The 24,171-nt window shown below is 38.6% G+C and overlaps 1 protein-coding gene and 1 non-coding gene across 8 annotated transcripts in view; one reads left to right on the top strand and one right to left on the bottom strand.

Annotated features, from left to right (window-relative positions):
* Positions 1–24,171, top strand: part of TBC1D5 (TBC1 domain family member 5) — a 568,425-nt gene that overhangs the window by 423,771 nt on the left and 120,483 nt on the right. For all 7 annotated transcript variants that reach the window (XM_032408767.1, XM_032408765.1, XM_032408766.1 and 4 more), the window contains 2 exons: positions 967–1,109; positions 22,199–22,305. In XM_032408767.1, coding sequence (XP_032264658.1) covers positions 967–1,109; positions 22,199–22,305 — 250 coding nt within the window. The remainder of the gene's footprint in view (positions 1–966; positions 1,110–22,198; positions 22,306–24,171) is intronic.
* On the bottom strand, positions 19,529–19,636 carry LOC116635355. The gene has a single exon (XR_004300144.1). It is a non-coding gene; the product is annotated as a U6 spliceosomal RNA (small nuclear RNA).

The following is a 24,171-nucleotide window of genomic DNA, read 5'->3' as shown; positions in this document are numbered from 1 at the left end:
CTGCCTTTGGCTCAGGTCATGATCCTGGAGTCCCGCGATCGAGTCCCACATCGGGCTCCCTGCTCGGCAGGGAGTCTGCTTCTCCCTCTGACCTTCCCCCGTCTCATGCTCTCTCTCTCTCTAATAAATAAATAAAAATCTTAAAAAAAAAAAAAAAAAAGAATTATGAGTAGCTTAATGTTTATTGAAAATTTGAAGTATAGCTGTTTATGACATGTAATTACATACAGACCTTGTTTAGTATTCTTATAAGCTGCCTATATGTGCTTATAGCATAGATACCCAATGTTCCTGGCCATAGAAGTGACTCTGTTCTTAAAAACAGCCCTCAAAAGATAACCTCACTAATAAAGTATATCTATTCTAGAGTTAAAAATAAAGTATTACTATTTGTTTCATTTGAAATAACTGTCTACACTTGACTATATATATATACTGTTTTTTCCCACATTTAATTTTAAAATGAATATTTTAAAATAAGAGTAAAATGTGAGAATGCAGTTTTCTTCTTGGTTATAGTTAATTTGTTGTACAGTTATTTGCAAAAGTCCAGTTAACAACAACAACGACGAAATCAGTAGTGATCATAAAATTTTGAAATATTTTATTTTTTAATTCCTAACCTTACCTGTGAGGCAACTATCAGACCACTGTGCATTCATTTTTTTCTTTGCCTTTTGAGATTTGGGATTTGTGTTAAATATGAAAGATTTCTACCCTTTTCAAATATCGTGCTAGTGTTTTAGACATATAGGAATAAACTTTAATGATTGTGGCCCAGTTATAAAATTACAAAATTCATTTGAAAGCTTAAAACTTGGATTTTACCGTATTATATATGTAATATTTACTCAGTGTGATCAGTTAAAAATTACAGTTTTTTTCACAAATATAGGAGAAAATGATTCCTTTTTATATTACTTTCAGAAGTACTCATTTCTGAATTTTGGTTTTGTTTCTTTCCAGACGGTGGGTCCGGCTACTGTTTGGACGAGAGTTCCCCCTGCAGGACCTTCTGGTGGTCTGGGATGCCTTGTTTGCAGATGGCCTCAGCCTGAGTTTAGTTGATTATATCTTCATAGCCATGTTGCTCTATATCCGAGATGCTCGTAAGTGTCAATGACCTTGCCTACATCCAAGTAGGTGGTCCTGATTTTTTTAATGTGTTTTATCTTTTAAATATACTTATTCTCTTACTCTGAATTACTGTGCCTACATTTTCATAGTAGGTAATACATTGAAGTTTCAAAGGAGTATGCTAAATATCTTTTTTGTTAGTTAACTATGTACATATTGGGAGATATGGGTGATTTTATCCTGAGAGAATTGGAATATTCTCCAGAGCCATTTTTCTAAAGACTTTACTCCTGCTTTAATCTCCTCATTACACACATTTGTGAAATGCACAACTAAAAAGCCTGTATTTCAGATATGTTTAGAGCTCCACCTTCTGACAGGTAGGGAGTATTCAAAGATATTTATCAGGAGATTGGAGCTATTTTTATAGTATCAACAACTTGCCAATAAAAAATAAATATTACATTTAAAGATATTTTAACTTCTTCTCAGTTATATTTTGGCCAAATGTATTTCTCAGTAGATTGCCAAATGGTAGACATATTCCTGTCTCATGAGATCTACCTTAGGATGCTTGCCATAGCTGGAAAGCCAGTGCCTGTCTGTTTGGGGTAGTCTGATCATCTTCGGCTTGAAGAAAATATCAGAGCATGTTTTAAATTTTGAAATACCTCAAATTGTTTTCCTTCTCAGAAAAATAATCACTGTTCACAAAACAAGATTTGTAAGCCAAAATATAATTAGGAAGATTGCACAAAGTGATGATTAAATAGGAAATTAAAAAAGAAAAAAGAATTCTTAGGAGTAGGACTTTGTCAGAAGAACATAAACTGTTTGGAGTCATTCATAATCTTGACTGTTACACTGCTGTGTGGTTCTCTTTACTTGTTCACTGAATACCAGTGGCACCAGATGCTCTTGTTACGCCTCTGGTGACACTAATAATATTCTTTAAAATTTTAGATTATACTGTTTTAATTCCCCCAAAATTACTTGAATGAATAAGTGACAGGAGCACCACATTTTATCCAAAAATTGTGGGTTTTTTCTGTGCCTTGAAGGTCAAATAGTTTGGGTTTTGACAGACTAAGTGAAAAGTTCCTTCTTTCTAAGTCAGAGCTAATCATATAAGAACATGGAAATCATAAGAGCTAACATCTGGAAAGTAGAGAAAGATGTTTGGGTAGATTTGATGGATACTAGATTTTAGAATATTAGGATACTAATCTCATTTTAAAGTAGTATGAATTTTTTAATATAAATAATAAAAAACAAAAGGAATGAGTAGCCTCTTTTATTAAAAAAAATGGTTTAGGATAATCTTTTCACAGAATTTTCCAATTCAAACAATTGTTGAAATGTATTTTGATTTTCTGTAGTCTTAAACAATTAGGTATTTGCTCTTTTCTTAACTTTGGTGTATCCCAACTATATATTTTTTTTAAAAATTTAGTCCTGTCTCCTATGCTAAGATCTACTTTTTAAAATTAATTTCATAAAACAGGCAAATTGTTGGCAGCTAAAGCCCTTCCACATTTTCAGTCCGTCTATTGATGTTATAAAACATATGGGCACATGTGGAAAAATGCAGGGATAATGAAGTTGTGTATTCATTTCAATATTTAGACCAGTTTATTTTAATTTGCTTGGCTGAATCCAGAACAGTGGATGAGATCTCCTAAAAATAGGATGACTATTAAATATTTAAGGGCCATTGCCCCTATGCTCAAGAAGTTTTTCAACTAGTAGGAAAGACTGACATAATTAATTTTAAACTAACATATCCAGTGCTGTGGTTGAGATAATATGAAAGGTGATATGGATAGGTAATATGAAAGTTTAAAGGAGAGGCACTGAGGGGCGCCTGGGTGGCTCAGTCAGTTAAGCGTCTGCCTTCAGCTCAGGTCAAGATCTCAGGGTCCTGGGATCGAGCCCCACGTTGGGCTCCCTGCTCGACAGGGGCGTCTGCTTCTCCATCTCCCTCTGCTCCTCCCCCCCTGCTTGTGCTCTCTCTCTCTCTGTCTGTCAAATAAATAAATAAAATCTTTAAAAAAAATAAAGGAGAGGCACTGAACTCCCCTCTGGGCCAGCTATAAGTGACTAGAGAAAATGGTATAGATGTTGGCAAATTAAATAAGGGGATCTGCAGTCCAGGCAGAAAGAACAGCATGAACAGAGGCTTGGAAGTAAGAAACAGTTTTAATGGGGGACTGTGTGTATGTGTGTGTGTGTGCGTGTGTGTGTGTGTGTTTCTACAAGGCATTTGGTATTAGATTGCAAAGGGAGACTGATAGGTTATGAGACCAAAGAAAGTGAACAGGGATAGGATCATGATGAAAGTCTTTATCCTATAAATAATAGGAAGCTCCTGAAGGATTCAAAGCAAAAGTACAGTCAGTGTTAGATCACTCTGGTGGCCCTGTGGCAAACAGACTTAAAGGAGGCAAGAGTAGAGCAAGGAAATCAGATAAAAGGTTATGACAGTAGTCCAGGGGGAAAATTGCAGATTAAAGAAATCTTCAAAACTAAAGTCAGTATGTGTTGGTGACTAAGTATGATGGGTGAGGGAGGTCTAAAACAATCCCCAGCTTGGAGAGTTGAGTGACTGGGTAATATGTGTAACTTAGATAGGAAATACAAGGATTAGCAGGTTTTAGGAATGGAAATGATTATGTTTTGGCCCTACTGAATTTGAGATCTGTGGGAAATCATAACCTGAAGATTTGGAAAATAAAGCTCAATGTCAGAATCAAGGCTACAGATTCAGTTTTGCAAATGGTTAATAGGTATGTGTTAGTTAAAACCGTAATAGTGGATGTGACCTCCTAAGAATAGGGTGACCATATATCCTGATTTGTTTGGGACAGGCTTGGTTTACACCTGCTAGTCAAGAGTAGTAATTATTAATCCTGCGCTCTTTCACCCTCAAAGGCATCCCATTAGGATGATAAGAATTACATGGTCAGCCTACCTAAGGTGGGTGCTTATACAAAGAGAAGATGGGCTAAGGTGGAACTCTGCATTTAACTTTAATGTTTAAGACACCAGAGAAGGAAGGGCTTGTGTTGTAACCTCACAAAACTGTGTTGTCTGAGCCAAGGGAGGTCATGAGGGTTGGGAATACTGAGGTATAAAAAGGCAAGGCGGGAAACGTCCATTCAGACTTGGCCCTGTGGAGGGACACTCATCAGATACCTTTGCCAGAATGGTTCAGTGGAGTGGTAAAGCAGAGACTGGATTATGATAGGTTGAGGAGTGACTGGATGGTTAAGTATAATAGCTTTCCCTACAGTTTTGTTGTTGTTCCCATTTTCTTCTGTTTGTATTACAGTTTCAACTAAAAAGTCAATTAAATAAAAAGGAAAGAATGTGGAGATAGCACATGTAGAGTAATCTTTAAAGAAAGTCAGCAGAGCAGAGGAGAAGAAAGATGTAACTAGGGATCAGTGCAGGGGCGAGGAAGGTTGGATGGCTGTCTTTTGAATGAGACCAGGGTTCACTGGAGGCAGGGGAGAACCGACTGAGGGTTTACTTCTCAGTCAGTCTTAAATTGGTCCCTCAAGGATCAATACTAGTTTTTCCCCCTCCTCCATTGATGAGGTCTATGAAAAGATAAATTACCCTGTTTACTTGACGTTTTTACTTGTTTGTTGTTGTTTACACCCAGTCCCCTACCCCCCAGCAAGAGACTGGATTTTGTCTGCCTTGGTTTCCCTACCATATCCCAGCATCCAGAACAGGGCCCAGTACATAGTAATCTTGACAAATATTTTTTGAGTGAAATAATTAAAGAAACAAGGGCTTAGAGGCAATGGAATGAGGTCAGGAGTCCTGTGGAAGACTGGCTGGGGAGCAGGAATAAAAGCTGGTGCTGATCCAGGAAAAAGGTACTAGGCAGGTTTCAGAAGTAGTCTAGTTTATAGGTGGAGAAGATGGGAAGTGGAGGAATCCCATGTCTGATACAGGAGGAAGCGAGGTTGTCTGCTGTGAGTGAGGCATGGTAGGGTTTTAGGAGTTTGAGGGGAATATGTAGAAAGTGTGGGAGAGGTGGTTGACCATGGACTAGGACAAGCTGGTCTAGCTATTGAAGATCCTATCCTGCAAACAGTGGGCAACAGCACCAGGCCTTAAGGTTATGATTTTTCGAGCCATGCTCAGCAGTCCAGGCAAGATACAAAGGAGGCAGATCATGATCTAGGCTCCAAGCGAGGCCCACGTCCAAATCATTAGGCAGAACTGAAGGGAAGCAGAAGGATGGAGGGTGTTGAGTACATTTTAAGAGGGTGGTTTGGGATGTGTGGGGAGGGAAGCATGGCCAGGAAAAGACTATGGGGAAATCAGAGTGTAAGGGGATTTGAGGTAGGGTATGAGATTGAAAAGCATCAGAGGACAAGAGGACATGGAGCAGTTCTGGGTACGGCCAGGACAGTCGAAGTTAGTTAAGGGGAAAGTAAGTCATCGAGGAGATCAAGAGATCATAAGGGAGCTGGGATTTTTGTTTGGTCATTTATGGACACTTGGCCAAGAATCACGGTAGCAAGATGGCACCCCCCACCTCACTGCTGGAGGTTGCAGGGGCAGCAGTAACTCTGGGAAGCCTGGGCCCAGATAGAAAGATGGAGAGGGAGGGGGGTAGCAGGAGGAGGACGCAGAATAGACTGGGTAGGATGCGTGGGAGGACAGGACTAGTAAATGAGCTTATGTTTTAGGCCATGGTCAAAGACCAGAGAAAGGTGGACAATTTGCCAGCCTCATTGTTCCAAATGGAACTTTTTATTCCATCTCAGTGGATTCTGAATCATGATGCCCTGCCTGGGGCATCCAGAGTGGTGATGTTTAGTTATACCTAGTAGTTTCAAGCCCATTTATTCAAAAAATCCTAACTGAATACCATTGTATGAGGCTCTGGGCATTACATGTATTCTCTTGGAGCCGTAGGTGATATATTTATAGCTCAAAGAATGGTGCACTTGGGGAAACTAAAAGAGCCTTTCTCCAGTGACAGCATCCTCCTAGGGGTTCAATATAGGGCTTCAAAGGGCCTGTGATCATCCTGATACTGTGCTAAATATTGTGTACATGTGCATTTCCCTGGGCCAAGGGTATATAATTTATATCCTCTTCTCAAAGGGATATATAACCTGAAAAATGGCTAACTGCATCTAGTCTAAAATCCTGATTTTACAGGCACTGATAATGAGGTCTGAAGATATGCTGAAATCCTAACCCCTAGTACCTCAGACTATGGACTTTTTTGGAAATAGGTTGTTGGAGATATAATTAGTCAAGATGAATCATATTGGAGTAGAGTGGGCCCCTAATGCAATATGACTAGTGTCCTTATATAAAGAAGCAAATTTGGACACAGACATGCACAGAGGGAAGCTGATGTGAAGACACACAGGAAGAATAATGCCATATGAAGACAGAGGTACAGATTGGAATGATGCATCTACAAGCCAAGGAACACCAAGGATTTTTAGCTGTCACCACAACCTAGGAGAAAGCATAGAACAGATTCTCCCTCAGAGCCTATAAAGGAACGAGCCCTGTCAACGCTAGTAGCTAGAAGAGACAAGGAAGGGTCCTTCCCTGCAGGTCTGAGAGGGAGCATGGCCCTGTCAACACCTTGATTTCCGACTTCTATCCTCCAGAAGAGTTCAACAATAAATTCTCTGGTTTTAAACTCCAGTTTTTAGGCACTTTGTTCCAGCAGTTCTAGCAAACTAACACAGTGCCCTTGGCAGTTAAGTAATTTAAAACAATCACAGTCGGTCTGTGGAGCTGGATCCTAGTGCCCCTCCTTTGTACTTGTTCTGCCCCTTTCACTACTGTTGGCATCTCATACTTAATTTTTAACAAAAGTACTCTTATAATTTTCTTTATATACCTTGAACAAAGCTTTCATTCACTTCAAAAGTAATCCAGTTAGTCAGGCAAGTATAGTATTCAACCACTTAACAGATTTCTTATAAACATCTTCTTTATGAGGCTTCAGAGATTGAGCCCAGCCTCCATGTTTGGAAGTTAGGAAGCCAGATCAAGGCCATAGGGCTAGTGACAGGCGGGTGGTTCTCACATTGTCTTTTCTGTTCCTCAAGCCCTACCTTGATTTTATTAAGTAAAAAGTAAAATTTCACATTGGGAAAAATAATATGAACATTATCTATACCCATTTTAAAATTTAACCATTGAAATGATGGTCAAATGCCTATTCTTTGAATGAAACTTTTGCTTTACTAAAATTACATAGTCTCCATTTTGAAATAGAATTATTCCCAAACATTTTAATCAAACCATAACATGTTTATTTTCTTATGTGTTATAAGAAGTGTTTTTTGGATTCTTTGCTGGATTGTATGGGTGAAGCTTATATACACTAATAAAGGTTAGGAGATAAGGAAATCTAATCATGAACCATTACTCCTACAATAGTTTATTAATAGCCATACTCTCATCACACTATTGTTTTTACTGCCTTATTATGTACTGTACTAAAGTCACTCATATGGTTCTCTCCTTCCCCTCGCTCTCCTTACCTAAACTGTGCTGCTATTTTCAGGCCTGGGGCAAGGCAGCTTTTTCCCAAACCTTCCCCAATTATTCTAGCCCACACTGATTTCTCACTTTTGTGTTCCTAGACGATTTTAATCAATACAATGCAGTGTAGCATTTAATTATACTCTGTCTTATGCTGTTCCTTATTGTATGTTAGTCCCACCTTCGAAAATAGGTTGTAAGCTCTTCAGGACCAGAACCACATGTGTTAAAATTCGTCCCTAACCCTCAAGGCATCTGAAGCTCTTCATGTGCTCAATATCTGGGGTGATCTCAGATGGAAGGGTACCCCAGAGACCTGTGCTGGGGAGGTGGCATGGATATGTGTACAGTAACTGCTGAGAAGACAGGTGCCAAGAAGCTCTTAGAGTAAGAACTCAGATAGATTTTTTTAAATACACTTTTTGACGTGGCTTTTTTGAAGAAACCATTGTCTACCTTTTAGCATGAAATTTTTCACATCTGTTTTTCTGTCGATTTAAATTTTTTTTTTGACAAGTACCAAAGAAAAACATTTCCCCTGATTTGCAATATACCATACATTTTGTCTTGTACATTGTATTAATAACTAAAACGCTATAGTCAACTTCATTTAACAGTAGATTTTCCTAACTAGAAAGTATCTCTTACTGATTTCTTCCCCTTCAGTTTTCCCTTCCTTCCCCGATGAGGGAGACAAATCATGAGAGACTCTGGACTCCAGGAACCAAACTGAGAGTTTCGGGGCAGGCTGGGGGGGGTGTTAAGGAGGGCACGTGTGGTAATGAGCACTGGGTGTTATACACAACTACTGAATCGTTGAACACTACATCAAAAACTAATGATGTACTTACTGTATGTTGGCTAACTGAACATAATAAAAAAATTCAAAAAAAAGGAAGTATCTCTTAAATGTTTATGGTCTCTTTTAATATACTTTCTCTCTGAACACTTGGTAAATGGAAAACTTTTCTTCTTGGCCCTTCTACCCACTTCCTGCCTTGTGTTTTCAGCCAGCATGAACATGTCACAGCTCTGTCATTTTCCTGGGTTTTCTCTAGGGGTGTCTTTAGCCATCTCTTGGCCTGGCCCGGTGTGGCAGTTGGGTCTTCTTCGTAGTTTACAAACATTGTTCCTTTTCATTTTGCTTTAGATCTCTGCTTAACTTCTCAGCCGCTACCTGTCTCTCTGCCAGTGTTTCCATCTGTCCTACCCCAGAATTTCTATTTCTCTATTTTCTCATTAAGAGCATGTTCAACATTATACTGATATCAAAATGCAGTTTATTTCAACTACAAATTGAATTTATTTGTCTTTCCTGGAAAAGCTTTCCCTAACCTCAGGGACTAAGAAACAAAGGCTCTCTTAAATCACATAGTAGTGTGTCATAGAGTTTTTATCAAAACACAAATTGGTGGTCTTATTTTTTTTCAAAGATTTTATTTATTTATTTGACAGAGAGAGACAGCGAGAGAGGGAACACAAGCAGGGGGAGTAGGAGAGGGAGAAGCAGGCTTCCCGCCAAGCAGGGAGCCCGATGCGGGGCTCGATCCCAAGACCCTGGGATCATGACCTGAGCCGAAGGCAGATGCTTAACGACTGAGCCACCCAGGCGCCCAAGGTGGTCTTATTTTTAAAGGAGTGTTTAAACACTTCCTGACTGCCAGCTCTCTTCTTCCTCAGACATTAAATTTTGCCAGTCATTTTATGACCATCTCAGATATGGATATCAATATAACCCTTTGAATTACAAATACCATTTATATCACTTTATATTTTGTTTAAAAATCTTTTAAAATTTCACTAACATAGGCTGATACATCACAGCAGCACATTTTTTTTTACAGTTAGATTTTTTTTTAGAAAACAGACCTTACTTTTTAAAGAAGTTTTAGGTTTGCAGCAAAATCGAGTTGAAAGTACAGAATTCCCAGATACCCCCACCCCCACATACACACAGCCTACCCCACTATCAACATCCCTCACTATAGTAGTACATTTGTTATAATTGAGCCTACGATGACACATCATTATCACTTAAAGTCCCTAGTTTACAATAAATTTGTAGCTTCTATGGATTTGGACAAATGTATAGTGACATCTATTCCTCATTATAGTATTATCTGCATAGTTTCCCTGCTGTAACAATCTTCTGTACTCTGCCTGTTCATCCCCGTAACCCATGACAACCACTGATCTTTTTATTGTCTTCATAGTTTTACCTTTTCCAGAATACAATATAGTTGGAATCATACAGTAGGTAGCCTTTTTAGATTAGCTTCTTTCACTTAGTAATATACATTTAAGTGTCCTCCATGTCTTCCCATAGCTTGATAGCGCATTTCTTTTTAGCTCTGAATAATATTCCATTGTCTGGATATACCACAGTTTATCTACTCACCTACTAAAGGACATCTTAGTTTCTTCCAACTTTTGGCAACTATGAATAAAGCCACTGCAAATATCAGTGTGCAAGTTTTTGTGTGGACGTAAATTTTCATTTCATTTGCATAAATACCAAGGAGCATGATTGTTGGATAATATGGTAAATTTCAGGAGCTCAGCTGAGCTGGGCAGGAGAAAGAGCTGAGCTGTTAGGTGTTAGAGTAGCCAACTAAAGCAACAAGTCAAAAATGGAAGAGTTAAGCCTTTAATCACTTACTATTGTCATATGAGCAAGAGTCAGAAAAGGGAGAAATTGTCAGCTCCCTCTGTTCCATTTCACCCATGGAAGGCACACTGGTTGAGGGTCAGGTAGATAGCATAGATGTGAGGTCATCTCACTGTTACAGGAGCCCTGAACAAAAGACTCTGATAGTTTAAGGACCCTGAGGTGGCGGTAGTTTAGGGGGCATGCATGGGGGATTGAGGTGGAAAGGTTAGGAGTGGAAAAGAAATGGGTACTAAGTCAAATGAGGAAAAGTGTCTTCAGGAGTTCTTTTTCCTACCCTAATAAGGAGGTCCTGGCAGAGGCACCTGAAAAGGACCTACACCTGAGAGCTCAGAGAAAGAAATTTAGGAATGAAGACACCATGACTAGGAATATAAATATGTGAAAGGTCACGCCAGCTAAGTTGGCTGAGACCTTAACTGCAGCTCCTTTCAGAGACTAGAGTTCACTGGCTGTGCACGTCTGGTGTGGGCTGGACAGTTTTCTCCTGTGAGACTTGTCAGGTAGAGCTTTTTGAATTAGGGTTCTCCAAAGAAAAAAGAACCAATAGAATATAAATGCAGATATATATGAGGAGATTTGTTATAGGAATTGCCTTGCACGGTCATGGAGGTCTGGAAGTCTCACAGTCAGTCATCTGCAAGCTGCAGAACCAGGATAGCCAGTGCTATAATTCAGTCTGAGTCTGAAGGCCTGAGAACCAAGGGTCCTATGGTGCAAGTCTCAGAGTCCAAAGGCTCAAGGACCAGGAGATCTGATGTCCAAGGGCAGGAGAAAATGGACCTTCTGGCTCAAGAAGAGAGAGCGGATTCACCTTTCCTTCACCTTTTTGTTCCATCGGGACCCCAGTGTATTGGCTGATGCCTACTCTTCCCGAGGGCAGATCTCGTCACTCAGTCCACTGAATCAAATGCTAATCTCTTCAGACACGTACAGACACACCCATAACGAAAGTTTTACCAACTATCTGGGCATCCTATAGGCCAGTCAAATTGACGCATAAAATTAACTATCATCTTTGTAATTGCCTATGATCAGGCCTAAAAAATCACAACATGGTTGCTACACTGTCCTCTAAAATGGCTGTACCACTTTTCATTAGCATCAGCAGTGAATGAAAGTTCTTATTGCTCCACATTTGGTAGTGACATTGTTTTGGACTTTGACCATTCTAATATGTGTCACATTGTCTTTTTAATGTCAGGGGGTTTTTTGGGGCGCCTGGGTGGCTCAGTCGTTAAGCGTCTGCCTTCGGCTCAGGTCGTGATCCCAGGGTCCTGGGATCAAGCCCCGCATCGGGCTCCCTGCTCCGCGGGAAGCCTGCTTCTCCCTCTCCCCCACTCCCCCTGCTTGTGTTCCCTCTCGCTGTGTCTCTCTCTGTCAAATAAATAAATAAAATCTTTAAAAAAAAAAAGGGGGGGGGGTTTTTGCCTGAAAATAATTTTGATTTACCCAGCTACCAGAATAGAGATATGAAAGGGTAATTATCCTCCTAGTGAAATTTTGTTTCTTGTTCAGAATTAAGAGTCCATACCCATTCTGGCCTTTTATAAAGAGGAGGAAGTAGTCTTCTCTCCTAATAACATAATCTTGCCTTTCCATGTTCTTACTCCCATCCCACATTTTTCCATTGCCCTAGAAGGCAGTACAACAGATGATTCAGGAACTCTAGGATACCTTTTTTGGGCAAAAGCTAGCAAAATAACATGCATCACTGGAATCTTACCCAGAAATACTCAAGATTCCATGTCCATCTGTTGCTGTCAAAACATACTGTGAATAGTCCTGCAGGTTGACTAGAGTCATTCTCTCTGATGATTAGAGAAAAGGAGATGGTTATCTTGGGCTTCCTGACTACTGACTTCTCCAGCTTTCTCACCCAGCTTCCTCCCCTCTCTCCTTCTTCCTCAGCTTTCCCTACTCAGTTGCCTCCTCACCTAGATTCTTCTTCCCCATCAGTTCACCTGCCCATATGCTGAGTAGAAATGTCATTAAAGAAGTGATTAAGGATATCAGATATGAGATGTTATATTGAGCTCCTGCATTTACCCCTGTTGCTCCTGAAACCCCATTAAACTAGCATAAACACACAGGACACAGAAAATTAGAAAGGAGATTACAGAGATTTTGGAAGTAGGAAAGCAGATGGGTGAATGATAACTGACTTAGCAGATCCAAGAAAGCTAAATACAAAATTGATGATGGGGAAAGCCAAGAAATAACCCATAAAATTCCTAAAAGTATAGAAATTGGCAGTGCTAGGTGTTAACGTGGAAATTGGTAGGGGGAGGGAAAAAGTTAAGAGTAAAAAATAAGAACTGGTTGAAAGTCTATTTAAGAAGCTGTTATATCCTCAGATCTCCAACCAGTATGTTGAGGATTTATCCTTGAGGTGGTAAAATGGAGGATCTCTGGACTAGGGACTCGGGGAGTTTCAGTGAACATGGAGCCCGCCAGTGTTCTTTTACCATCTTTAGTGTTCTCAGAACACTAGAACCAGACTGCCTCTCTCTAGAAGAAATTAGGGAGATTCTTCTCTGGGGGAATCCAGTGAGCCCAAGAGAAAAGGCCTAAAAAATCTAGGCCCAGGGATCACCCAAGAATGACCCATGTAAACCTGAGAGTTAACAGACCCACCCATCGATGCACACAAAGTTCTTCAAATTACCTTTGTACTGGCCCACTCTTAGACATGAGCAGATAGCCAAAAATCACCAAACATTTGAGGAAAGCATCAAAATAAAAGCAGAGATCTAAACAAGCAACCAGGAAAAAAAACAACAGAGAATACACAGGGAGGAGGAAACATCTCAGAGAGCTAGAAAAACATAAGTCAAAGGAAAAAGTGTTAGGGGTGCCTGAGGGACTCATTCAGTTGAGGGTCTGCCTTCGGCTCAGGTCATAATCTCAAGGTCCTGGGATCCAGCCCCGCATTTGGGCTCCCCGCTCAGCAGGGAGTCTGCTTCTCCTTCTGCCCCTCCCCGCTGCTTGTGCAAGCTCACTCCTCTTTCACTCTCTCTCTCTCAAATAAATAAATGAAATCTTAAAAAAGGAAAAAATGTAATTGAAAATTAAAATATGATGAAAATAAGATGGTTGGAATATAAAATTGAGAAAGTATCCCAAGAAGCAGCACATAAAACAGAGTTAGAAAATAAGAAAGAAAAAAAGGGCCAGGCCAGGAGATCCAACACCTAGATAATGAGATTTCTTCTAATAGAAAGAGAGTAGAAAGAAATAACAAACACAGAATAAACAAAAAACAGAAGGGAGAAAATCATCAGTGAAGCAATTAAAGAGAAATTTCCAATTGAACAGAAAAACATGAGTTTCTAAATTGAAAGGATCCATTATATATGAAAATACATGCAAATTAAGGTGCATTACTTATGAATTTAGATGGAGGCGGGGAGAAGAGAAACAGGTCACATAGAAGAATGGGAATTAGAATGGTTTGAGACTTTTTAACTGGAAGCCAAAATATTCTGGAACAGTGCTCCCAATTTTCTGAGGGAAACGTATTTCCAGCCTGGAATTCTGTACCTAGCCTAACTATTAATTGTCACAGCAAATCTTTCAAACAGAGAGGTTTTCAAAAAATTCATGTCCTCTGCATAAAGCTTTTAAAGGATGTGCTCCACCAAAACAAGGGTGTAAAGCAAGAAAGAAGAAGCTAGGTACTCTAGGAAATAAAGATACAACACTTGCAAGAGGTAAAGGGCAACCCTGGATGAGGGAACAGGCCAGAGAGCTCATGAGAAATTGAGAAATTTCCTCAAAAAAAATGAAAGAGAGAGGGAGGAAGGAAAAGAAATGGATAAAACTACCTAAAAAATTTTTTTGAAGTTTTGAAAATTGATGTATACAACTGGGAGAGTATTTAAGGTTAAACTCGTGTTAAATATATACATGATACGGCAAATGAAAAACATGAGTTACAAACCCCAGGCAAGAAAGGAGGCTGTGGAAAAAGGAGGAGTAGTAGCTCAGCTGTGAGATAACATTTGCCTCGTTATAAAAATGAAAACTCTAAAAGTTGACTTAACCAGAATTATGGTGTAACATCATCAGGGGAGGGAGACCAGGAGTGCATGTGTGGATGTGGAGGTTGGCGGAGGGTTGGCTTTCAGTGCTCAGTTAAAGCTTCGTCTTCTTGAATGGGAAGTCAGTAGACAATATTTAAAGTCAGAGTTAATAACATTAGCATGGTTTTTCCCACAATATGGAAGGTAAATTTTTTTTTTAATCAGCTAACAGAAAGCAAGTGCCCCTGGGGATTGGGAAATAGGGGGTGGGAGACAGCAAGTGCTATTTTCGTTACCAGCCTTCTAGGATGATTGGAATTTTTAAACTGTGTACATGTATAGCTTTCATAAAAATCAGAACTATGTTTAAAACTTCCACAAAGAAATAACTAAAAGTCGCTGTATTCTTTAAGTAGCCTTATTATGTAAATTCATTAACATTTTTATTGATAATTTCTTACTGTCTTCTTTTGCTTTTCTGTTTCTCTCTCATATGCACACATTCCTCAAATTTAATTGCATATAAAGACCTATCCATTTTTTCCAGCAATTTCTGCCCACTGTACCCCCCTGCCCCTTGCTTACTTCAAATATTCTTCTTCTCCCCTCTGTAGTATTACCAGGAACTTTAGCTGGCCCCCTGCATCCTGTCCCTCTTCCTCCCTCCCACTGGTCACCCTGTGCTGGCATTAATCTTCCTTAAAACCAAATCTGATCACATTACTTACAGTCTGTCAGCAGAGGTAGCAGATACAGAGTGAAATCTAAACTCCATCCCCTATGGATAAGCAGGCCCCCCACCTGCTTGCATGTCTCCATTTCTCCTCAGCATTCCTGCCACAGGGTTACTTCCACTTGTTGCCTGGCACTCACTGACCTTGCAGCTTTCCACTCGAGCAGTTGTCACAGCCCTTTGTATGCGCCACTGTTACCAGCTCTGTCCTGTGTTGCAGTTAGTCTGATGCTGTTCTTCCACTGCAATATGAAGAGAAAGCTAAGATTGTCTTTTTTCTTGTCATATCAGTATATGGAACAAAATAGGTATTTAATACATGCTAGTTAGCTGAGTGAATACAAGAAAGAGATATTGTCAACACTTCTTAAATATCTTCTGTACCTCAGCCCTTTCTACTGACAGATCTATATTTCTGAGTAAAGAATGAAAAATCACTAAGCAATGAAGTAAAACAGATACATTGATCAATCAATTGCTCGACAGATCTGTATCCAGACTGACAAACAAATAATTAAAAACCTGGCCTATGGTTTCCCTTCATTTGGTTAAAAATAACCAAATTGATTAAAACTTGATTAAAAAATGAGAGGCAAAAGCTATGAATCAGACTTACTATTTCTTTCCTAAATTTTAATACATGCTAAATTTTTTAGATTTCATTTCTGTAACATTTTATAACGTGGAGATAGAACTAGGGCCCTGATTCTAGGCAGATCCCTACAGTTATTACATTAATGGTAATAACTTGCATTAAAAGACTTAAAGGTTTTTGCACTGTATCATTTCATTAGTTCCCTTAATGGGTAACAAGACAGAGATGATGACAAAACGTAAGCCTGTACAGATAACTGATTTGCTTCAGACTTAATCCTAGTCCCGTCGGCACTCTGGAGCTAACTTGTGGCCATGCTGACTTCACTAGTACAGTATTCTTTGTCCTGTGCTCACACCCTACCGACTAGCAGTCCTCCACTTGGATGCTTGCTTGCTTACTACCTTTCCATTGACAACACTGTATGTTTAAAAGTATAAATTCTTGAGAAGATCTCTTATGTTGTTTGATCTGATTGAAATAAATTCTGCTTAAAGTGTATTAAGCTTGGAAAGCATTGAAAAGAGCACTTTTTAAAGGTTTTTTCTAGGGGTGCCTGGCTGGCTCAGTCAGTAGAGCATGCGACTCATGATCTCGGGGTTGTGAATTCGAGCCCCTTGGTAGGTGTAGAGATTACTTAAAATCTTTAAAAAAAATTTTTTTAAGTTTTTTTCTAGGAAAAAAGAGTGAGCTCCTCAGAATTTGAGATCGTTCTCTTTCCAAAAATCTAATTGAAAATTCTCATATTTCTGCACAAAATCTACTAGAGATATAAGGGCCATCCCATTGTTTACGGAGGAGTGTGTCCATCTTAGGTTTTGAGAGTGGATGTTGCTGTGATTGATGGTGCTCAGAGAGGCAGTTGTCATAGTGCCAACCAGGGAGGGAAACCCGGAAGGACAACATCTTAGGAGAATCTCTTAGGAGAATCTTAAACACTAGACAAAAATCACTTTGTATGGAGAAGGCCATTACTCTGTTTTATACTTGGCTTTCTCCAAGACTGAGAAGAATAAGTTTTGTTGTTTTTATTTATGATTACTCCCTACCCCCACCTGGTTTTCTGATCCATTTGAAATCTAATTTTGCATGTTGCCATTTTGTGACTGGGGAAGTTAAAACAGTAAGGGTTTTTATTTTAAATAGTTGCAGACAATAAACGCAATAAGTATTTCTTTTTTTCATCATGTATTAGATCCTCAACAAGTATTTTTTCAGAGCACATAGCATTTATTGAATGTCATTTGTGTGCCAGGTACCTTGCAAGGCACTTACCTACACATCGGCTTTGTTTTCAGCAGAGAGGTACAATAAATTATGTTAAAGCCTTAAGGTTTTCTTCTTTGTTGTTGTTAGCTAATTATTTTTATTTTATATTGATGATTATTTGTTTTATATGCCACTTAATAGCTAACTACAAGAATTTATGCCTATTTCTAAATATTTACTTTACCTGGCCTTATATATGGAGGGCTGTTCTCAGTGTATCTTATGAGCTTCTCTGTGTCTCACACGTAGTTGGCATTCAGAAGCCGTCTGCACTTTGTCTGAACTTGGCTTCTGTACACAGACACTCCTGTCATTACATTTTCTGCTAGAAATACAGGAAAGCACAAGATACAGTGGTGATGAGTGAGGCTTTCAGCTACACAGACCTGGGTTCAGCCCTCTCTGCCTTTCGGGAGCCCAGTGGCCTCAGATGTGTTGTTCATCCTCTCCGCAATACCATCTCCTTGTCTAGAATGTGGAGTTGATGATAATATTTTCCTTAGTGGGGATTAGGAGGACTTACAGAGTGTTTGTATAATATGTAGCAAGTTGCCAGGCACGTTATAGATGCTTAATAAGTGATAGCTATTACTGTTCTTAATTTTAGAGAAATTAAAGGAAGTCTACATTTAGTTTTGTGTGCTTTGGTTAGTTGTTTCCCGTCCATTTTGTTACCTTGGGAAAGTAAGTATATCTAAATATAAAATTAAACAATTTGAATGAAGTGTTTTACTTACAAGTGTTACAATTGTAGGTGCAGTTAACTTTGAATCATCCATAAGTTCCTTAACTGTATTGCTCTAAGCTTTCTCAAAACAGTAACATCCTCTATCTTTACTGATTTCATTATGTTTTTGTTTGTTATGACTGAAGAAACTATTTAAACCAGCTCCCTTAGACAACTCCAGAACAGTCGTGTGCCATTTAAAAGTAGAGACAGAGGGTGCCTGGGTGGCTCAGTCAGTTAAGCGTCTGCCTTCGGCTCAGCTCATGATCCTGGGGTCCTGGGATCGAGTCCCGCTTCGGGCTCGTTGCTCAACGAGGAGCCTGCTTCTCCCTCTCTGGGAGGGAGCTCCAAGAGTTCTTGCTCTCTCTAGCTATCTCCGTCACTCTCAGATAAATGAATAAAATCTTTGAAAAAAATAGAGACAGAGACATCGGCTCTGCTTTGTGCAGAGGGAGTGCCATTCAGCAAGAATTAAGCAAGATGGGCAGCACACTACCTTGCATCTGTGCCATGCTTACAGAAACCCTGCAGCTAGAGTAAGCATTATTATTGTTTTATCAGTGGGGGAAATAAAGTTCATGAAGTTCAGTACCTTGCCTAAGTTCACCCACATAATAAGTGACTAGCCAGCAGTCTGATCTAGATTTGATCTAGAGTCTAATCTAGATCATCTGATCCCAGATCCACTATGTTTTCCTAGGTACCACTCACCTTTGTCTTCCACTTCTCTGAATAAGCTCTTCAGAGTGTGTAGCTTCAGTACTTTGTCTTTAAAGCATGTACATACTTGATTTCAAATGTAGGGAGATACCAAAACTCGGCCTTTTTTAAATCTTTCACGTTTTTTCCTGTGTCACTGCCCTGCTCTGATGGAGTAAACGCTAGAGAAGGAACAGCAGTACAGGTGAGTTTCTCACATTCCACAAAACTTTGCTCTGAAGATCAAAACTAAATTCTTACTCGATCAGATCTCTGCTATTTTGTTTTTAAAACAGCATGTGTTACTCTCTCTTGCCTACTCTAAATTGGGCACAGTTATTCAAAAGGGACTTAATACTTAGCGTATGTAATTGCAAGTTAAAAGTGCTCTCAAAGTACAAGTTTTCATTAATAAATTAGAGATGGTATTATCTGAAGACAGGGGGCTGTTGGGGAGGTAAAACTTTACCTTATACCCATTTAGGTTTTCAGCTGGGATTCTTTTTTTAAGATTTTATTTATTCATTTGAGAGAGAGAGAGACAGAGAGCACAAGCAGGAGGAGAGGCAGACTCCCGGCTGAGCTGGGAGCCTGACATGGGGCTGGATCCCAGGACCTGGAGATCATGACCTGAGCCGAAGGCAGACACTTAACCATCTGAGCCACCCAGGCGCCCCCAGCTGGGATTCTTTAACAACAACAAAAAAAAATAGATTAACAAGAAAAACAGAAGCTTATTAATATATATATCTTTTATTATTATTATATGATTATTACATAATATAATTATAAAATTAACATATTGACATGTAAATATAAATGTATGCCTCATTTGAATATGGTAGTTACTCAGGAAAATGAGCAACTCTCAAAGATATGGTTTTAGAACTCAGGATTAAATATCATCTTAATAAAGAAAGGGTGGGGAGATGTAGACCTCTTAGAGAAAAGTAAATTATTTTTAGGGAAGACAAATGGGCCCTTAGAAGAATAGATGAGAGGTATGAATCTGTGACAGAGTTTGTCTTGGGGGAATTTATGACAACGGACTTCCTTTTGGAGGATTTATCTTTAGGCAGATAAGGGGAGTTCAGAGAAAGTCTCACTGTGCATTTGTTGTTTTTCAAGTGCCTACAGCTCAGAATAATCAGTACACCAAAGTGGCATATTTCAGGGTGGCATGTCCTGAACTCCTACAGCAGTATTTTGCTTCATGAATTTGCATGTCATCCTTGCTCAGGAGCCATGCTAATCTTCCTCTGTATCATTCCAGTTTTAGTGTATGTGCTGCCGAAGCGAGCACCCTACAGCAGTATTTCAGGCGGCAAATTCTGCTGCCCTTCAGAGCTCAGATTCATTTGCCATTATATCCCTAGTGCCAATGCCTGGCACCGTCTCTGTGTTCCAGGATATAGTAGATGCTCAGGAAATGTTCATTAACATTCAGTGACTGGATGGATGAAAGGGAGAAATGGGAGAAGGAATGTTAGCTCCTTCATTCATTCTGCAAGTGGAATATTAATGCATTAGTTGGCTTCCCTTATATATTTTTTACAGCTTCCGACAGCTTCAAAAGTTCTGTCCAGTTGTAAGAACAGGATTGTTGCCCTCGTCCCTCCAAATAAATACCTGTGTATATCAGGCTATCCTAGAGACTGGGTTATGCTGACCTTCCAAGCTCCTTAAAACTACTACATGAGAGTAATAATAAGTAATAAACTCCTGTTTGCAATGACTCTTTGCATTCACTATGTTGTCTGATTTTTAAAACAATTGCCTTTTCAAAACAAAGTCCTGTATTAGAGCTCAGATCCTGTAGCTAGGCTTCAAAATTTCAAATCCTGCTCCACTACCTAATCACTATATTGATTTGGGCAAATGACTTAACCTTTCCAAGTATTAGTTTTCTCACCTGTAAAACAGGGATAATAATTATACCCTTATAATAAGATCATTGTAGAAATTAAATGAGATAATGTAGGGAAAGTTCTTGGCATAGGGCCTAGGCTCAGAAAGCCTTCAGGGATTGATTGTCATCTTAGTGGTAGTAGCAGTCATTCTACATCTGCCGTTCGGCACTTTAATTTTCTTCAGAGTAAGGACTGTGTTTTGTTTATCTCGCATCCCCTCCTAACAGCACCTGCCATGGGTTAGGTACTCAACAAATAGCTATTGGATTGAATAAAGTTGGCAGATCATTTTTTTTTCAATCAGGAAGTTGTTTTCCACATGACTGAACTGAAGCTCAGAGAGGTTACCCGCAACAGGTTTTGAGCAGCTGCTGTCGATCGGCTGAACAGATTATGTCCTTTGATCATACGGCAACCTTAGAAAAGGTTCAAATGGTGTCCCAGGATTCAAACCCACATCTTGGAATCCCGAGCCCAGAAGCGTTTGCTTCTCTTACAAAATATACAAGAATTCTTCCTGGGTCAGTTACTAGTATATAAGCATTATAGTATTTGGGAAAGTATGAGTTAGAAAATGAATTGATTATCTAAGTTTTATTTATTTGTTAGTTCTCAAAGAAAGCCCTACATGGAAACGTTATACCATTCTCAGTATACTAGCTTTTTGAATTCTAGAGCAAAAAGGACAACAGGTAACTGAATGTGAATATGACAAAACGAAGGAATAAGAAGAAAAGAGTCTGAACAGATACAGAAAAGGTAGGATAAGTGAGTGCTTTACAAATGAAAGCAGATGTATGAAATTACAAGCTGTCAGATCAGCAACGGAAATGAAGATGATAAAGTGGTTCCTTACATAGATTATAATTATTCATTTTGCCCAGTCCTGTCTCCTTTCCCCATAATGTTCCTGGGAAGGGGGAGGGGGTGGGAAGCTGTTGCAAAAAATGGTGCTTCCAACAAAAGAAAGGAAAAAAAAAAAATCTAAGAAGCAAGGGCATTTCTGATCACAAACAGTTGTTTTTTGTGATTTGTGTTGTTTCTATAGAATCACAATTGTTTTCCTATGGAATATTTTTCAACTGCTTGTTCTGATTAATGAAAAGGATTCGATTGCAACAACAGGAAGTTATAACTGTAAAGTTTCTTCACAATCAATGCTGTGGAGGCAGTCAGTGTGGCTTACAAAACAAGCGTCGTTAATGGGCCCGACTGTGACAGCAGTGGCAGATGGATTGCCAAGAAATGAAGTAGTTTACATAGACCTGCCTGAAAAGATGTGTTTAATAATTGCGCCCATAATTAGGTTGATTTGGGAAAAAAATTAAATGACAGTCTAAGGAACACAGTTAGGCTTGTCTGTGAAGATTTTGACATTTTTCCTCCAAGAAATGCTGCATAGATACTCTCCCTAAATTTCTCATTACCTTTAGAAAAATAATTGGAAGAAATTATATTTTTTAAACTTTGAATTATGTAATATTTATATATAAAAGAATAAATGTAACATGTAACTTATGAAGCATAATAATTAGGATAGATATTATTTTATGAGAATTTTAAACTGGTTCTTTCCCATTCATAAGATTTTTGTTACTAATTTCTAAGCAGCAAAACTAGAGACATTTAAACACAGACATATAAATGGCAATAAATATGCATGCTTCTAAGAGTTTATTTATATTGCAAACGTACACATCTCTGTATCTGAGGCTCTTCTTCCAACACCCCCTGAGGATAAGTGCTAGATATTAGATTGCAGTTAACAGTACAGTGTGCTGCTTCAAAGGCCATTTGGTAGAGATCCCTTCTCCCTATTTCCTTTTATCAAATTAATTGAGTTATTGGTTTGCTTTCTTTGAATCTAAGTTGTTATTTTTTTACTCTCAAGTAATGCAAACATCTTAAACAGTATTGCTTCTGAATTCTTTTTTTTTTTTCCTCTTAATATTTAGTGATCTCTAGTAACTACCAGACCTGTCTTGGCCTTCTGATGCATTACCCACTAATTGGGGACGTACACTCACTGATTCTCAAGGCTCTGTTCCTTCGAGATCCAAAGGTAAGCTTTCCAAAGAGAATATGCACAATTTTAAGTTGGGTGAAAAATTGGTTTCTCAGCATGACTCCCAAGAATTCCTAATGGAGAATTTGTGTAATGATAGGTGAATTGCCTAATGACAGAATTTGCCTAGAGACGTAGGCAAAACTCACATACCTCACTGGCTAGCAGCTTAGCAGGTAAATTAAGTGGACATTGCCATGAGAACCTGGAACACACATCTCTTGTCCCTCAGAAGGTTGTTCTGCCCTCTACCTTCCTCATAACTCAAGGGAGTAGTTCGGCAGTTGCTTCTCCTTATAACCACACTTCATTATCATTGGTACCCCTCCCAGGGACCAACTTATCCAGGGAGAGCTTCAGGGGCCATTTGAGGACCAAGACATTAGAGCTATAAAAAGGACTGGTTCTGTAAAAGTTTATGACACAATGAAATACTAAATCATTTCATGTGAGGAATATGTATTTTTTATTTTGTGGGTGAAGAGTAACCTAATAAAATAAAGATTTAAACAGACTTTAATGCTGATTTCTCTATTTGAACTTAAAGCAAGCCACCAAAATTTTCTTTACACTTCAGAGAAAAAGTGTGCTCTTTTACAACTAATGTTATATTTCTTGAAAATAAGAACATTTAATGATCTAAAAAAATCTGTGAATCCTTGATGCTTTTGAGCCAAACAAAAATATTGGATGAAGTATAAGAGAGAGAGCTTCAAACACAAGTATGAGAATGCCAGGCATTGGGTGGTAATCCCAGCCTTTGGCTCCTTGGCAGAATTCCCAACAGTCATGTTGGCAGTTGTCGAACTGTCTTTGAGTCAGTCTGTCTGTGGATCCATTGCCAAGCTCTGTCTGATCGACTTGGGCCTCCAAGTTTAATGTAAATTTTAATTCTAAAGGATTTCTGCTTTTCTCTCGGCTGTTGACTTCAACATTTGAGTATGACCTCTATTTATTCTTTGATAGATTTAAAAGATTTTATTTCCTTGTGCCTATACCCATTTTGTACAAAAATACACAATTTTATATCATTTCTCCTACACAATATTTCATTAAGTATCAGAAATATAATCCATCATTTCTCTGATACATAAGATAGCATATTTTTTTTCCTGATAAGGCTTAGGAGTCTGATTATAAGATAAAAAATCCCATATTTTTACATATTTTGTTTTATAAAAATAACCACAATATCTATAAAAGGAAAAAAGAATGCAGTTACTCGTCAATGAGGTATATGAGTTTTGGTCTGTAAACTTAAGGTAAGCTCTATCAGCTCAGCATTAGGAATTCTTAGAATCATACAGAGTGTGGAAAAAACTGTTAAAATAACTATTTGAATTCTCTACCTATATGATTTATTTGGTTTACTGAAGGGAGAAGTGAATATGTTATCTAAACCTATCGATCTTGGTAATTTCTCCCTGGCTAAATATGGTTGATCTTGCTATGAATCATCCACTCTTCTAGATGTAGGATTCTATATAACAAATCAATCAGTGTTATTAGTAAAATCTATGATTTTAATAGAGTACTTTTTATCTCAATAAGGTAGTGTACATAATATTAAGTATAATGAAGCCAATTCTATAAGCATTAAAAAATATATTCTCTAAGGATTAAGAGAAAAAAAATAGCATAAGTATCTCTAAAAAAACAGTATTCCCCACTTTTACATTTAGGATCTAACTAAGTAAAAACATGATCAAGATAATGGTCCAAAATACAGGACCTTAAGCTGATATTTCTGAGACAGAAAAAATTGATGATGAGGAGAGAATCACGTTTAAAAGGTTGTTGAGAACAAGTTTATAGAATGATGTTATCTATAGGAAAAATAAAGAAAGCTGTATAGTTTAAGGG

The sequence above is a fragment of the Phoca vitulina genome, unplaced genomic scaffold (genome assembly GCF_004348235.1).
Source record: "Phoca vitulina isolate PV1807 unplaced genomic scaffold, GSC_HSeal_1.0 scaffold10, whole genome shotgun sequence".
Taxonomy (NCBI): Eukaryota; Metazoa; Chordata; class Mammalia; order Carnivora; family Phocidae; genus Phoca; species Phoca vitulina.
Note: the sequence above shows the minus strand (reverse complement) of the source record. Positions and strands in the feature narration are given on the sequence as shown.